This window comes from Chiloscyllium plagiosum, unplaced genomic scaffold (assembly GCF_037043375.1).
Source record: "Chiloscyllium plagiosum isolate Xiang-an unplaced genomic scaffold, Cpla_swu_hap1 HiC_scaffold_24, whole genome shotgun sequence".
Classification (NCBI taxonomy): Eukaryota; Metazoa; Chordata; class Chondrichthyes; order Orectolobiformes; family Hemiscylliidae; genus Chiloscyllium; species Chiloscyllium plagiosum.
The window spans coordinates 20,839,948-20,857,858 of record NW_028270162.1 but is presented as its reverse complement, the minus strand read 5'-3'; the positions used below and the strand labels follow the sequence as shown (position 1 = coordinate 20,857,858).

At 42.9% G+C, this 17,911-nt stretch overlaps 1 protein-coding gene across 2 annotated transcripts in view; it reads left to right on the top strand.

Annotated features, from left to right (window-relative positions):
* Nucleotides 1–17,911, top strand: part of pole (polymerase (DNA directed), epsilon) — a 160,005-nt gene that overhangs the window by 108,284 nt on the left and 33,810 nt on the right. For both annotated transcript variants that reach the window (XR_006315365.2, XM_043715574.2), the window contains exons 39-42: nucleotides 3,169–3,373; nucleotides 3,653–3,826; nucleotides 8,295–8,420; nucleotides 15,589–15,721. Coding sequence is in view for 1 of the 2 variants with exons in the window: in XM_043715574.2 (XP_043571509.2) it covers nucleotides 3,169–3,373; nucleotides 3,653–3,826; nucleotides 8,295–8,420; nucleotides 15,589–15,721 (638 nt within the window). In the remaining variant the exon portion in view is untranslated. The remainder of the gene's footprint in view (nucleotides 1–3,168; nucleotides 3,374–3,652; nucleotides 3,827–8,294; nucleotides 8,421–15,588; nucleotides 15,722–17,911) is intronic.

Sequence of the window (17,911 nt, the reverse complement as noted above, 5' to 3'; positions counted from 1 at the left end):
TCGTTGGTACCTGTATGGACCACGACTTGAGGCTGGTCACCCACTCCCTTCAGGACCCCAAAGATACAAACCGAGACATCTTGGACCCTGACACCTGGGAGGCAACACACCAACTGTGAGTCTCGTTAATTCCCAACAAAACTTCTATCTGACCCTCTAACTATTGAGTCCCCAATGACTAACACTCTCCTGCTTTCCCTCCTTCCCTTCTGTGCAACAGGGACAGGCTCTGTGCCAGAGACCTGGGCCCCACTGCATACCCCTGATAAGTTGTCCCCCTCAACAGTATCCAAAACGGTATATTTGTTTTTCAGGGAAACGACCACAGGGGATCCCTCCACTGACCCTGTTTTTTTTCCCCCTTCGAACAGTCACCCAGCTTTCTTCATGTCCAGAAGTAACTACTTCCCTGTAACTCTTGCCTAACACAGCCTCTACCTCCCGAATGATCCGAAGTTCATCCAGCTCCCGCTCCAGTTCCCTAACACGATCTTGGACGAGTGAGAGTTGGGTGCACATCCTGCAGGTATACTTGGATGGGACACTAATGGCATCCCTCACCTCAAACATCATGCAGGAGGTACATTGCTCTCCCTGCAGTCCCATCCCTGCTAGTCCCCTTATCGCAAAGTAAAAAAGTAGAGAAGCTTATCCGATGTGTCTCTGTTCTTTAAGGTTAGAGGAGGTGGTTGGATGGGAGGCCCTACAAGGATAGGGTCTCGGTTGAGAAAACACTGACTAAAACAGTTGGACGGAAATAAAAAGAAGTGCCTCCTCTCCCAGAAATCTCTGCTCTCTGATTTCAGATGTAAAAGCTCAAATCAGTGACTCACCGCTCCTGGCAGGCCCCTGGTCCAAGCTCCCGCTCTTCGGCTGGCTGTTACCACCCCCGTTGACAGTGAAGATGAAAAGATCATTGCCAACGGCTCTGCAATTTCCTCTCTTGCTTCCCACATAATCCTAGGATATATCCCGTCAGGCCCGGGGACTTGTCTATCCTCAAGTTATTCAAAATGTCCAACACATCTTCCTTCCTAACAAGTATCTCCTCTAGCTTACCAGTCCATTTCACACTTTCCTCTTCAACAATACGGTCCCTCTCGTTTGTAAATACTGAAGAAAAGTACTCATTCAAGACCTCACTTATCTCTTCCGACTCAATACACAGTCTCCCACTACTGTCCTTGATCGGACCTACCCTCGTTCTCGTCATTCTCATGTTTCTCACATACGCATAAAATGCCTTTGGGTTATCCTTGATCCTATCCGCCAAAGATTTTTCATGCCCCCTCTTAGCTCTCCTAATCCCTTTCTTCAGCTCCCTTCTGGCAATCCTGTATCCCTCCAATACTCTGTCTGAACCTTGTTTCCTCAGCCTTATGTAAGCCTCCTTCTTCCTCTTTACAAGACATTCAACCTCCCTCGTCAACCAAGGTTCCCTCACATGACCATCTCTTTCCTGCCTGACAGGTACATACATACCAAGGACACGTCGTATCTGTTCCTTGAAAAAGTTCCACATTTCAATGACATCCTTCCCTGACAGCCGATGCTCCCAACTTATGCTCCTCAGATCCTGTCTTACAGCATCGTATTTACCCTTCCCCCAATTGTAAAACCTACCCTGTTGCACGCACCTATCTCTCTCCATAACCAAGGTGAAAGTCACAGAATTGTGGTCATCATCACCAAAATGTTCACCCACTAACAAGCCCATCACTTGTCCCGGTTCGTTACCAAGTACCAAAACCAATATGGCCTCCCCTCTGGTCGGGCAATCTACATACTGAGTTAAAAAAGCTTCCTGTACACACTGCACAAACACCGCCCCATCCAATCTACTTGATCTAAAGAGCTTCCAATCAATATTTGGGAAGTTGAAATCGCCCATGACTACTACCCTGTGGCTTCTGCACCTTTCCAAAATCTGTTTCCCAATCTGTTTCTCCACATCTCTGCTGCTATTGGGGGGCCTATAGTAATCACCCAACAAGGTGACTGCACCTTTCCTATTTCTGACTTCAGCCCATACTACCTCCAAAGGCAGATCCCCCTCGAACTGCCTTTCTGCAGCCGTTATACCATTTCTAATTAGCAACGCCACCTCCCCTCCTTTTTTACTACCCTCCCTAATCTTACTGAAACATCTGTAACCAGGAACCTCCAACAACCATTCCTGTCCCTCTTCTATCCACGTTTCCGTGATGGCCACAACATCGTAGTCCCAGGTACCGATCCATTCCTTAAGTTCACCCACCTTACTTCTGATACTCTTTGCATTGAAGTATACACACTTGAGCCCATCTCTGTGTCCGCAGGTACTCCCTGTCAGTGCTACCTTCTCCACAGCCTCCCTACATTCTTGGACATCCTGACAAACAGCTAGCCTACTTGCTGGACTACAAGTCCGGATCCCATCCCCCTGCCAAATTAGTTTAAACCCCCCCGAAGAGTGCTAGCAAACCTACCTCCCAGGATATTGGTGCCCTTCTGGTTCACGTGCAACCCGTCCTGCTTGTGCAGGTCCCACCTTCCCCAGAATGCAGTCCAATTGTCCAAATACCTGAAGCCCTCCCTCCTACACCATCCTTGCAGCCACGTGTTCAACTGCACTCTCTCCCTATTCCTTGCCTCACTGTCACATGGCACCGGCAACAACCCAGAGATGGCGTCTCTGTCCGTCCTAGCTTTTAGCTTCCAGCCTAACTCCCTGAGCTCCTGAATGACCTCCCCACCCCTCTTCCTACCTATGTCGTTGGTGCCAATGTGCACCACGACGTCTGGCTGCATACCCTCCCCCTTAAGGATTCTGAAGACATGGTCCGAGACGTCTCGGACCCTGGCACCCGGGAGGCAACAAACCATCCGAGAGTCTCACCCATGTCCACAGAACTGCCAGTCTGTCCCTCTAACTAAAGAGTCTCCTATAACTAACGCTCTCCTCCTCTCCCCCTTTCCCTTCTGAGCCTCAGAGCCGGACCTCGTGCCAGAGACCCGGTCACTGCAGCTTACCCCTGCTAGGCCGTCCCCCCAACAGTATCCAAAGCGGTATACTTATTGTTTTGTCCAAGCCTTCTCAAAAACTTGTTCTGTTTTAACTCTGATAATTGGAATTAAGTTGCTACTAAGAATTTTCTGTAATATTTATATTCTGGTTCTCTTTTATAGTTTCTGTGGAGCTGGATATTCAGAGCTTGGCTGTGAATACCATCCTTCAGTCCCATCACATTAATGATATGGAGGGGGCATCCAGTATTGGTATCAGCTTCGATGTAATCCAGCAAGCTTCCCTCGAAGACATGATGGCTGGTAATCAGGCAGCTAATGCACTTGCCAGCTATGATGAGGCAGCTTTATGCTCCAACACTTTCAGGTATTTGTGTGGAAAGGGGAGTTTCAGAAGTTTCACTGGGACTCTTCATCGGGATCTGAGCATCGATCAATCTGATATTCTTTTAGGTCAAAAGCTAATACCTTAAATGTAACCATTTGTTTCAAGATGCTGTAATCCGAGCTCTCAACTTGGTGCCAGTTGTTAATTCCTTACAGCAGTGTAGCTGTGCAAGGAAGATAAGCCCACTGATGTTGTGTGGTTATAGTGAATTATTTATACTATTCCTTATTTTCATTCATGTATGTTTTCTTGTTCCAGAATTTTGAAAAGCATGGTTGTTGGCTGGGTGAAGGAGATCACTCAATATCAAAATGTTTATGCTGATAACCAAGTGATGCACTTTTATCGTTGGCTGCGATCACCTTCTTCACTGCTATATGATCCTGCATTACACCGTATTCTCCATAACATGATGAAGAAGCTGTTTCTTCAGTAAGTTTTCAAGAAATGAAGAACGAGAATGCGCACTTAAGACAAAAATATAAGCACCTTGTGAAATTGGTCTGCATTTTCTGAAGACATTCTAGCCTAATCATTTCAACATGTTTTTTCCTTAAGATTTAGCATGTTTGCTTTCAAGCTCTTGCTAAGTGCATATTCTGTCCCCTCTTCTGATTTTTTTTTTTCAGAGAACAGAATAAATGTTTCAGACAGTGCCTATACCCTAATGTGCCAACAAAAGTGTGGTTGACCAAAGAGAATTATTTCACGTAGTACTCAAGTGCTCAAAGCATTTGTGGCTACTTTAGAAATGGCAGACTTCATATAGCTGTTTGCAAATGTCCAATTGAGTGACTTTCTAGGCCTCCGAGGCCAGTTGAGAGTCAATTGGGAAACCAAAATAAAGTTTAACAAAATAAATGTTGTTATTGTGTTATGCACAAGATTCCTTCCTGGCTCAATGTTGCAGAAGCCCTAAAAGGCAAGAAACATCACCAAAATTTGTAATAGACAACAGACCAGAGCAGATCTGAGAAATGTGCAAGAATGTAAAAGGCAGTTGTGAGCGCAATAACAAATTCAAATTGTTGATTAAGATAAATGCAGTTAGCACAAAAAATGAAAGTAAGTGAATGGTGACCAGAGTGGGCCTGGAGAAAGAATATTCAACATATCCCTCAAAAAGAAAGGAACAGCTCGGACTTGTGGGTTTTCATTGCACCACCTTTTAGTTTTTTTTAAGAAAGTGTGTGGACCCCAAGGAGAGCAGGTTCAGCCAGCTAGTGGAGTGTGGTGGTCGATAACCATTAGTTGAGCTGCTATTCAAAGCAGAAACAAAGCAGAAATAAATGTTGTTATTGTGTTATGCACAAGATTCCTTCCTGGCTCAATGTTGCAGAAGCCCTAAAAGGCAAGAAACATCACCAAAATTTGTAATAGACAACAGACCAGAGCAGATCTGAGAAATGTGCCACCCTGATTATCATAGTCCTAGAGTCATACAGCATGGAAACAGACCTTTCAGTTCAATTCGTCCATGCCAACCAGATATCCTAAATTAATCTAATCCCATTTGCCAGCATTTGGACAAAATCCCTCTCAAGACTTTAAGATATTGATCCAGATTCCTTTTAAATGTTGGAATTGTATCCACCTCCACCATTTCCTGTGGCAGCTCATTCCATTCACGCACCATCCTCTGATAAAAAAATTATCCCTTTGGTCCCTTTTAAATCTTTCCTCTCTGACCGTAAGCCTATGCCCTCTAGTTTTGGACTCCTCTACCATGAAAAAAGACCTTGGCTATTCATCCTATCTGTGCCCCCTCATGATTTTATAAACCTCAATAAGGTAACCCTTTGAGTTTAGAATCAGCAAGCACAATACTGTGTCATAGTGTTGGAGGTCCTTGGGAAGGTGGTGCATGTACGTGATAAGATATTGAACAAAGGAAGAAAAAGTAATGTCCCGATTGGAAGCAGTTAGTCCCTTCTGGCAAGAAAAATGCTGAAATGATGAGTCTACCAGGACAGTCCTGTTTGAATCCTGAACAAAGGTGGAGGCATGGTTGGTGGCTGAGGAGGGAAGCCCCAACCCGTCCACATTGACCATGTTTCCCAGATCAAGTGGTACTGTGGGATTAATGACCATGTGAAAAAGTAGACGGATCCTCAGTTTAATACCTTAAAATTGGCATCTCTAGCAACATGGTACACAATCGACTCAGTTTGTCCATTACCTGTGGTTTAGTCTGTGGCCTGAGTCAGAAGGTTTTGGAATTAAGTTCTAGCCCAGGACTTGAACACAATCTAGACTGGTACACCAGTGCAGGCTTGAAGGAGTGCTGGATTGTGCTGTGACTATAGGAGGCCAATCATCTTAACCCTAATGGCTTACATTTTCTTCTTCATGATAGTGTCCTAGGCCAAAAGATATTCAGCTGATTACATAAGGTCAGAAGCAGATCATTGCACCGTGTTCGGCACCATTCACAATTCTTTGAATACTGCCTGTGTTCAACCTGTCTGTACAACCTTTTGCCTTTGGCTGATTCAGTGGCTGCTGAAATTTGTGGCAGTAGTGTGCTATTAATGTGCCAAATTGAGGGAAGAGACTTTTTAAAAGTACTGGATGAGAGAGAAAGGAAGGGAGTGTGTTTTTGTGTGTCAAGTGGTAGTTGGGGAGTGCATTGATGGTGCTAAATTTCATGTCTTAAGTGGGAATATGGTGTGCTTACAAAAAATGTCACAGCCTGGCAGTCCTATACGCAGTTGGCTGGACAGCTGGTTTGCAAAGCAAAGTGATGCAAACAGCATAGATTTAATTTCTGCACATCTAAGATTACCAAGAATGACTCTCTGTCTTGTCACCTCACCTGAGGTTAAATCACCATCAGTCCTCTGTCTCATTCCCCAAGGAGAAAGTGGCCCTGTGGTCTGATAGAAGCTTATTTAAGGTTGAGGAGGCAGGGAACAGACAGGTCTTTAGAGGGTTTCAAGGTAGCCAGGAAGGAATTGAAGAATGGACTTAGGAGAGTTGAAGGTGGCATGAAAAAGTTTTCGCGGTAAGACTAAGGAAATCCCTAAGGCATTCTACACTTACATGAGGAACAAGAGGTTAGCCAGAATAAGAGTAGGGCCGATCAGGTATAGTGGAGAGAACTTTCCCCTGGAGTCTGAGGAAGTAGGGGAGGTCCTTAATGAATACTTGGTTTCAGTATTCACTACTGAGAGGGATCTTGAAGTTTGTGAGTACAGCATGAAACAGACTGATATGCTAGAACAGGATAGGAAAGAGGATGAGTTGAAAATTTTGAAAAGCATAAGGACAGATAAGTGCCGGCCTGATGGGATATACCCTAGGTTACTACAAGAAGCAAGGGAAAATATTGCTTTGCCTTTGGCAATGATCTTTGTATCCTCACTGTCCACTGGAGCACTGTCAGATGATTGGAGAGTGGCAAATGTTATTACTTTGTTCAAGAATGGAATCGGGATAACCCTGAGAATTACAGACCAGTCAGTCTTACGTCAGAGGTGAGCAAAGTATTGGAGAGGATTCTGAGAGACAGGATTTACGATTACTTGGAAAACCATAGTTTGATTAGAGATAGACAGCATGGCTTTGTGAGGGGCCGGTCATGTCTCACAAACCTTACTGAATTCTGTGAAGATGTGATAAAACACATTGATGAAGCTGGAGCAGTGGATGTGATGTACATGGATTTTAGCAAGGTGTTTGATAAGGTTCCCCATGGTAGGCTCATTCAGAAAATAAGGAGGCATAGGATACAGGGAAATCTGGCTGTCTGGATACAGAATTGCGTTCCCTTAGAAGACTGAGGGTGTGATAGATGGAAAGTATTCATTCTGGAGTTCGGCTACCTGTGGTGTTCCGCAGGGATTAGGTCTGGGACGTCTGATCTTTGTGACTTTAAAAATGACTTTTAATGAGTAGGTGAAAGGGTGGGTTTGTAAGTTTGCCGATGACTTGAAGGTTGGTGGAGTTGTGGATAGTGTGGAGAGTTGTTGTAGGTTGCAATGGGGCATTGACAGGATGCAGAACTGGACTGATAAGTGGCAGGTAGAATTCAGCTTGGATAAACGAGAAATTATTCATTTTGGAAGATTGAATTTGAATGCTGAATACAGGATTAAAGGCAGGAGTCTTGGCAGTATGGAGGAACAGAGAGCTTGGAGTCCATGTCTATAGATCCCTCAAAGTTGCCACCCAAGTTGATAGGGTTATTAAGAAGGCATATGGTGTGTTGGCTTTCATTAGCAGGGGGATTGAGTTTAAGAGCTGTGAGGTTATGCTACAGCTCTATAGAGACCTGGTTAGATCACACTTGGAAAATTGTGTTCAGTTCTGGCTACCTCATTACAGGAAGGATGTGGAAGCTTTCGACAGGGTGCAGAAGGGATTTACCAGGATGCTGCCTGGACTGGAGGCCAGTTCTTATGAAGAAAGGTTGAGGGAGCTAGAGCTTTTCTCATTGGAGCAAAGAAGAATGAGAGGTGACTTGATAGAGGTGTACAAGAAGATGAGGCATTGATAGAGTGGATAGACAGAGACTTGTTCTCATGGCGGAAATGTCTATCATCAGGGGCATAATTTTAAGGCAATTGGAGAAAGGTTTAGGGAAGATGTCAGAGGTCAGTTCTTTACACAGAGTGTGGTGGGTGAGTGGAATGCATTGCTCGCAGTGCTGGTAGAGTCAGATGCATTAGGGACATTTGAGCGACACTTGGATAGGCACATGGAAGATGAAGGGTCCAATGAAGGGTATGTAGGTTAGTCTGATCTTAAGAGTAGGATAAAAGGCCAGCACAACATCAAGGGCCGAAAGGCCTGAACTGTGCTGTACTGTTCAATGTTCTATACCCTTTTATCTAAACAAATCATTGAGTTGTGATTTTGCACAAACTGGGACTGATTTTATGCTTTTTACTTTGCATAGGCTGGTAGCAGAATTTAAAAGGTTGGGTTCATCTGTCATCTATGCTAACTTCAACCGGCTACTGCTATGTACCAAGAAGCGCCGAATTGAGGATTCTATGGGATACGTGGAATACATCACAAAGAGGTAATATCCGCATTTCTATTCTTTTGAATATCTCAAGGAGCACCTTAAAGAAAAAAAACCCAATAAGTCAATTAATCACAATTTTGTGGGGCATTCCTATTTTAAAAAGAATTGTACTTTTAAAATGAAGATATAATCTTTAATACCATATAATTATAGCAAACTTTGTTTTAATCATCATCGTCACCGTCACCTAATGAATTGGCACCCTTGATTAAATGAGCATAAATTATATTCCTGAAGTACTGTAATTATCATTGTCTCCAGGGATGTCCGAGTATTCAGTTAAGGACGCAGGTGAGAAGGCTGGCTGTTAGTAAATTTTATTTTAGTGATTTATTCTGTAAATGAAGTATAACAGTGATGTGTATACTCCCTGCATTGCATTTCTGTTAGTGTATGTTTTTACATTGATTTATGTGGTACATTCCTGGGCCCATTGGTTCTGACTAGTAAAACGTTTGCTGTACTACTATGAATTTATCAAAATGTTATATTTTGAAATTGATTTGATGCTGTGGGGCTTACTTCCCACTCAGTGCCAATATTATTCTGTTTTGTAACCCTTCAGTTTGATAGTGACTTGAATATTCCTATCCCCATTTCTGGTTGAGATGTTATTCTCTATGGATTGTTTTTGGTTCATTGGTACAGCATACAAATGTACGAGTTTGAAACAGGCGGACACAATTGGACCCTTTGAGCCTGCAGTGCCTTAAAGTCATCATTGATTTGATTGTAACCTTGACTCCACATTCCTGCCTAGCCTTGATAACCTTTCGCCCCCAAGCCACAAAATATCCGGCCACCTCTGGCTTAAAAATATTCCAAAACTCAGCTTCTATCACCTTTTTTTCCCTAAGGAAGAGAATTGCAAAGACACTACTAAACTCAAAGATTTCTCCTCTCCTGTCAAAATGAGCAACCATTATTGTTTAGTAGTTACCTGTACTTCTAGATTCTTCCAAAAAGCAGCCTTTCCATATCCATAATGTCAAGTCCCCTCGGAGTCTTGCATTTCCTCTTTTGGTTCTGAATTCCAGCAAATACAAGCATAGCCTGCCAAACCTTTCCTCAAGATAAGCCTGTCCATTCTATCTACGGTGAGTTTTCTTTCAATTGCTTCCAGTGCATATTTATATTTCCTTAAATAAGAACACTAATACATATACAGTAGTCCAGATGTAGGCTCTCAATGTACTGTTTACCTGAAGCATACTTTTGCATTCAACTTGCCTTGCAATAAACAATAACATGCAATTAGCTTGATACTAACCTTTTGTAATTCATGCTGTGGGACATTCGTGTTCCTTTGCATTTCGGACCGCTGCAATCTTACCATTTAGAAAATATGCTTCCTTGTTGTTCCTGCCAAGATGGACAATTTCACATTTTCCCACATCATACACTCTTCCAAATCTTTGCCCACTCTCAAAACCGATCTCTGTGTCCCTTCGTGAAAAGGACATAAGGAGGCTGCAATTTAATTTTTCACCTATCTTTGTATCATTTCTGTGACTGTATCTTCAATCCATTTATCCAAGTCATATCTGTAAATTGTAAATAGTTAGGTCACACCATTAATCCTTATGCCATGCTGTTCATTACATCTAACCAACCTGAAAAAGATGTACTTTTTCCTGTTCGTTAGCCAGCCTTTTATCTCTGCCAACATGGTGTCCCTTTGCACCATGAGCTTTTGTTTTCCACAATAACTTTTGTGGCACCTTTATCAAATGCTTTCTAGAAATTGAGTATGTAAGGTAAAGCCATAGTCGTCTTAGTTCCAGAGGATCATAGGACTTCTCTCTCATTAGTGACTGATGGTGGTTCAACCTGAGTATCACCACATCTCACATAAAGGGTGAGGTTGACAATGTACCTCCATGGCAACGGATCACATATATCCATTATGTACACTACACATGACTTCTTCAGAGACAGTAAATTGGTTAAACTATTCTCATTTCACAAAATCATGTTGGTTCCATCTGATTATGTTGAATTATTCTCATGTCTTTAATACGAGATTCTAACATTATCCCTATGACTGATCCTCATTGAACTGGCCTATAATTTGCTGATTTAGTTTCCCTTTTTGAATAAAGGAATTACTATTGCTATTTTCCAATCTAATAAAACGGGCAATGTGGAAATTTAGAACCAATGCATCAACAATCTCAGCCACTCTTCAAGACCTCAGAATGAACTCAACTACACCGCTGAAGCCAAACGTCAACTCGAGGACACCTCTTCCCCTCGACCATGACCCCACCCCCCATCACCAAACCATCATCTCCCAGACCATACAGAACCTCATCACCTCAGGAAATCTCCCACCCACAGCTTCCAACCTCATAGTCCGGGAACCCCGCACTGCCCGGTTCTACCTCCTTCCCAAGATCCACAAGCCTGACCACCCTGGCCGACCCATTGTCTCAGCATGCTCCTGCCCCACTGAACTCATCTCTGCCTACCTCGACACTGTCCTATCCCCCCTAATCCAGGAACTCCCCACATACGTTCGAGACACCACCCACGCCCTCCACCTCCTCCAAGACTTCCGTTTCCCCGGCCCCCAACGGCTCTTCTTCACCATGGATATCCAATCCCTCCACACCTCCATCCGCCATGACCAGGGCCTCCAAGCCCTCCATTTTTTCCTCTCCAGACGTCCCCAACAGTACCCTTCCACCGACACTCTCATTCGTTTGGCCGAACTGGTCCTCACCCTTAACAATTTCTCCTTTGAATCCTCCCACTTCCTCCAGACCAAAGGGGTAGCCATGGGCACACCTCTATCCAAGGCCCTAAAGGAGCTTTCCACATCCATCAAAGTTTACTTGCACATCCACTAATATCATTTATTATATCCGTTGCTCCCGATGCGGTCTCCTCTACATTGGGGAGACTGTGCACCTCCTAGCAGAGCGCTTTAGGGAACAACTCCGGGACACCCGCACTAATCAACCACACCGCCCCGTGGCCCAACATTTCAACTCCCCCCCCCCCCACCCCCACTCTGCTGAGGACATGGAGGTCCTGGGCCTCCTTCACCGCGCTCCCTCACCACCAGACGCCTGGAGGAAGAACGCCTCATCTTCCGCCTCGGAACACTTCAACCCCAGGGCATCAATGTGGACTTCAACAGTTTCCTCATTTCCCCTTCCCCCACCTCACCCTAGTTCTAAACTTCCAGTTCAGCACTGTCCCCATGACTTGTCCTACCTGCCTATCTCCTTTTCCACCTATCCGCTCCACCCTCTCCTCCCTGACCTATCACCTTCATCCCCTCCCCCACTCACCCATTGTACTTTATGCTACTTTCTCCCCACCCCCACCCTCCTCTAGCTTATCTCTCCACGCTCCAGGCTCACTGCCTTTATTCCTGATGAAGGGCTTTTGCCCGAAACGTCGATTTCGAAGCTCCTTGGATGCTGCCTGAACTGCTGTGCTTTTCCAGCACCACTATTCCAGAATCTGGTTTCCAGCATCTGCAGTCATTGTTTTTACCGTTTTGACCTGGGGACTTGTCAGCCCATAGCTACAATAATTTGCTCAATTCCACTTCACTGGTGATTTAATTATCTTTAGCTCCTCACTTGCTCCCATTTCTTGAAGTGAATTGTTTCTGGGATGCTACTTGTACTATGTATCAATATTTACTGAAGAGGATGCCTGTTGTATTCATCTGGCGTCTCACTGTTTCCCTAGATTTACTTTCTGTAGGACAACTTCACTTTATCTCTCTCTTCCTTTTTTAAATAGCTATAGACTCTCTTACTGTCTGCTTTCAAGGGCAGAATTCCTTCACTTTCAGTCAGGGTTTTCATGAAGTGAGATTTGTGACACTTCATCCACTGTAATACAGGGTGACTTTTCTTGACCAAACCACTGTTCTTCACCTCATTAATTATAAAACTGAGCTCTTCATAACAAACCTTGTGGAATTGTGCCATCATAGACAATAAGTGCTTGCCACTTCTAGGACTTTCTGGTTTTCATGCTGTTGATGCCAAATTTAAATCCCAGCTGCACAGAGTTTCCAATGCTGTTAACCTGAAAGTGGCTCTCTCGCTGTTGAACTGTACCATTCTTCCAAACTATTTCTCCCCTTTCTCTCCTCCGTGCTTATACTTGACACCTGCTATCATCACTAACTGCCCTTCAATTCATTTTCATTATAGTCAACCCCTCCTATGTTAGTTTGCTGGAAAAGCTGGCCTATAACTGGGTTGAAAGGGACAGTACCAACAAGGTACCAACATAAGACACTCAATCCTTACATGTAGAAAATTCCAGAAGTGGCTGCAGAAGAAAGTGATTGCTCGTGGGGACAGGTAAACATCAATGGATAACCAACCCAGCAAGCTCCACTGTATAAGTTCAAAGGAGGGGAGCCTGCATTTGGGCAGGGTCCTTTCTCAGCAGGCCTGGTACCTCTCAGCCCAAAAATCCCAAGGTTGACTGCCGAGCCTTCCAGGCCAACTACAGAGTGGGCTCTCTCTACCCAATTGCAAAAATCAGAACTGCACCTGAACAAAATAGGAGAGAGGAAAAGAAAGATAACTTTGAGGGCACATGGTTGTACATAACCATTCACTTTCATAAATGTATCTTCACTTGCACTGTCAAAATATATGCAGTAGCATAATTTTCACTGCCCAATGTGGTTAAGACAGACTCAACTGAGAAATAAGCAGCTTCTTGGACTGCCAAGAACCCTCGTCTCTCCCAAGGTTCCAACTTCTTGACTGAATTTACCCTCCAATGTTGGGGATGCTGAAATGTTTAGAATTACATCCATCGTGACCACCATATGAGATCCCTGAGCAAATAATCTGTGGGGAATGTCAGAAAGCTAACAAGTCTATTCAATGGGGCAGTTTAGCCCTTGTATCCACTACAAGGAAGGCTCTTGCTGTGCCCTCACTGTGACATGGGAGGTTCTCAGGATGCAGTTGTCATGAGGAGTTGTGAGACTTGTGACATTATCCAGTTGTCCATTGCATCACCAAAGTTGTCATGCTACATTGGGAGTAGAAGTCTGCCAGTAGGCCACCATTATATTCCCCACTTCCCCAAACAAAAGGCTCCCTTTCACATTACACATCATGTCCTTGCATGTTTATATTTCACTGAGAGTCTGGCAGCTGTGAAGCATTGCATTCCGCTGCTAGCTATTGAACGTGTTTGAGGACTGGAAGCATCTGATTCTGCTTTGAATTGTCTGATTATAGTTGCTTTGCTGATGAAACAAGGAGGGAATGAGTCTGTACAAATTTATGCTCCTGCTTACCTTTGGCCAAGATTTGGGTAAAGAATATCCTGCCAGTGGAGTGCAGATTGAAGCCAGATGAGTGACTTAGGTGAATCAGTTGCTGCATGATTACTCAAAAGCTCCCAATCTGGTTTCCCATTCCATGCTGTGAAGAAATGAGCACTTTTCATGCAATGTGCACTATTTTGTGCAGTTATTGCACAGATGACCTTACAGTCCACTGTGGCAAAGTTCCCACTGTGTTCTTGCATGAGAGTTTCACACTTTGCTTGAGAAACAAGGCTTTCAAGAACTGCCCCTTATCATTATTTCCCAAGTTTCCACAACTGTCCATGGCCTACTCTCCTGACTGACAGGACAGCCCCAACTGAACCCACCCCCTCAGACTGAGCTACTTATAAGCTCTGAACTGGTTGCATTTGACCTATAGGGCTAATCATGACCCAGCACACAGACTGCAAGCAAATGGATCTCTGGATTCTGGTACAATTAAGTGCCTGACCAGCTGTGGACAAGCCTCTTGGCTGAATGTAGTTACACTTGACTTCACCAAGGACTATTCACCTTTGAGGTGGTTATTTGACACAAAAGCATTCTTTATTACATAAACAGCAAGCAGATGCTGGAAGTATGATGTTGACACAGACTGCTGACAGATGCTGGAGATTAGAGTCAAGATCAAAGTGGTGCTAGAAAAGCACAGCAGGTCAGGCAGCATCTGAGGAGCAGGAAAATCGATGTTTCAGGCAAAAGCCCTTCATCATAGACTACTGACATACTGCGAGATGACTTGACCTTGACTTTTCCATGCTCACCACTATGACAAGCTGCCTTCCATTACTTCTGCAATAAAAAACAATGCAAGCCACAAGTTGCGCCTAGAGCCAAGCACTGAAGATCCTGTGTGCGCTAAAATGCAGCGTGACCCGCGCACAAGCTGGAAGCCTGTAACCTCATGCTGAAGTCAGTGAGTATGTGCTAAGGAAACAATGGAAAGTAGACAGGCTGGCAGCCTCCGAAAAGCACAAAGTGAGTCAGAATTAAGTCAGTAGGTTAAGAGATGTGAGAGGCAAAAAAAAAGGTGTTATGGGTGGAGGGTGACTTACTTCTGATGACCTGTCAACTTAAGACCTGCTTGTTCAGGTGAAAGAAAAAATTAAGGATTTTCAATATTCATTTCTTAACCACTGCACTTTATGTTAAAGTAAGTTATCTAATATAATCTATGGGTTTTTTTTGCTTATTGTGGACCCAAACTAATTGCTGATTTGCCTAATTTATTTAATAAATAAAATTAGTTGTAAAAAGCTTTGGAATATTCTAGGTAAATGAGATAATAAGTTCTGTGGCTCGAGCAGACCCAACAAATAATTACACAATCCTTGCTTATTTGAATCCGACATTGTGACATTATGGAAGTGAGGATAAATGGAGATGAACTGTATGAACACTTTGACAAAGGGTCAGTTAGACTCTAAGCGTCAGCTCTTTTCTCTCCTTACAGATGATGCCAGACCTGCTGAGATTTTCCAGCATTTTCTCTTTTGGTGTATGAACACTCTAACTCACACAAAAAAAATTGGTTTTGTATAATCTGTTCAGGTTTTCTACTTCGAGTCAAAGCAATTGTACATTTGTATGTGTCTGATTTGATTGTTAGCACTCGATATTTTATTATGAGGCTGCATATTCGTGTGATTTGGTAGAGTGAAGTAGCTCTGAAACCTGGCTTTAAACCAATAGATTATAAAAGCGATGTGGGAAATTTTAGAACCATTCAGATTAAAGGTCTAGCATTTTTGAGATTGGAGTCCTATTTAGCAATGCTGCCGTCATTAAATGTGCTTCCTGAGTAATTCATCCTTTTTATTTCAAACAAACACGCAGCATTCATTCCCGTGAGATTTTCCACTCCCTCTCCATCTCGTTTTCTCGCTGCTGGGAATTTCTGCTTTGGATGGACCCAGCTAATTACGCTGGCATCAAGGGTAAACTTTCCTCCAGTATTCTCATTGGAGAGGTATGGAACTCTTCTTTTGCTCTAAAGTTGTTGAATAGTATTTGTAGATCATGACCAAACTTGTAAAAACTTTCAGGTGAAATAAAAGTAAAACACTAGCTACATTGGTGAAATATCCATGATAAATAAGTACAGCTCTATGTGGTTTTAGTGATTCTGCTTTTCAAAGATCTTCACTTGTCAAGAATTATTTAGAATTTTGCCTTTTATGAAGTATCTAATAAGGCATACATAATCAAAGGCACTTTAGGTTGAGTGCTACCTTTTTTTTTCTCATTGTTTCATTATTTGTTAGAGCATTTGATCATATGTTTCATTATTGGCTGTGCCAGGTTTTTTATTTACCAGATTAGTGATACAAAATCTACAATCTCACTGCTTGCAGGGTTTGGAATTTGAAAATTTAATGTGCGTACCATTGTTGCAGGGATGTACATCTTGATCTTGAATCCCAATTAAATGATCGATCTTTTGAGAATTGATTCATATTCACTTAAGTGATGCTGAACTATGAAATCTCATGTTGAAATATCCACAGTTCATTCACTGAATCTATAAAATGCCAAACATTTAAGTATATGCTATTATACTTCACTCTTGTCAATTGGTCCCACATTCACCACCCTGAAAATGGAAAGAAATACATTCTGCTGGTTATTTGAATAAAGTGCAGCTATGATTGAAAACCATTTAGCGGTTTACTTACCTACGTCATGAAATGAATAGATGCAAAGTTATGTATCTCAACATTACTGTTCGAACTGTATATTTGTAAGGCTCTGATGATCATCAGAGTGAACATCATCAATGGCATTGTAACTTTATACAAGAAACAGCACTGCAGAAGCTGGGTTAAATTAGTTTCATTTGCTAACAGACTTGCCTCAGTTCGAAAAACTGATCTTGAAGATTATGTTAACTCTCCATGTTACATAAGTAAACAACTGGTATTAACTTTATATATTAATTCATTATTTTTAACTTTAATTTCATTTTGTAGTTGTATAACAAGTTGAAATTAACGATTTTATTCATCTTGGGGTGCATATGGCATCAAAACACCACTGGGTCACTCAAGTAATTGTTCCTGCAGAAATGTTAGTGGGTGCTTGTTCACATATTGTAAAAACAAATTCTTCAAAATATAAAACGGCGCAGACTAGAGGCTAGGCGCCAGTGTGGTCTGGTTTGGAAGATCGCTGTTCTGAACTTTTATTTCTCCAACACTGGACATTTTATTTCTCTCTTTTCTTAGATCTTGTAACTATAGAATCTGTACCTAGGACCCTTGTACCTAAGTTGGTGCTGTAAGTGGCAACATATCCGTTTTCACTGTACTCGTTGAATATATATGACAATAAAGCTAATTCATTCATTCACCTGAGTGGAAGATTCGTTAGCTAAAGGGAGAATCAGATTGTCTGTTTGTTCACTGAGGTGGTGGGTTTGTTTTCGGATGTTTCATTACCATGCTAGGTAACATCATCAGTGAGCCTCTGATGAAGGGCTGGTGTTCTGTCCCACTTGCTATTTATGTGAATGATGGGTGATATCATTTTCGGTTCTGTTTCTGTGAGGTTGGTAAATGGTGTACAAATCTATATGTTTGTTAATGGAGTTCCAGTTTGAATACTAGGCCTCTAGGAATTCCCACACGTGTTTTTGTTCGACCTGTTCCAGGATGGATGTATTGTCCCAGTTGAACTGGTGTCCCTCTTCATCTGTGTGTATGGATACCAGTGACAGTTACAGGAAAGCCACACACACAGACCTGATACTCAATTACAGAAGCATTCATCCCAGCACCCACAAACGGACCTGCATCAGGATACTATTCAAACAAGCCACAACACACTGCAGCACCCGGACTACAAGCAGCTGAGAAGAAACAACTATACAATGTATTCACGAACAATGGTTACCTGATGAGTGTAGTCCACCGATTCCTGCACAAAGGACCTAAACAGAAAGACGCAACATGCCCAGAGACTCTAGTCACCCCACCATATATCAAAGACATTTCAGAGGTGACCAGCAGACTACTCTGGCCCCTAGGCATCATGGTAGCTCACTAGCCTACTACCACACTAAAACAACTACTGATGAATTTAAAAGATCCTCTACCAGCAAAACGAATGTAATATACAAATTACCCTTCATGGACTGCAACAAACATTACATTGGACAAAT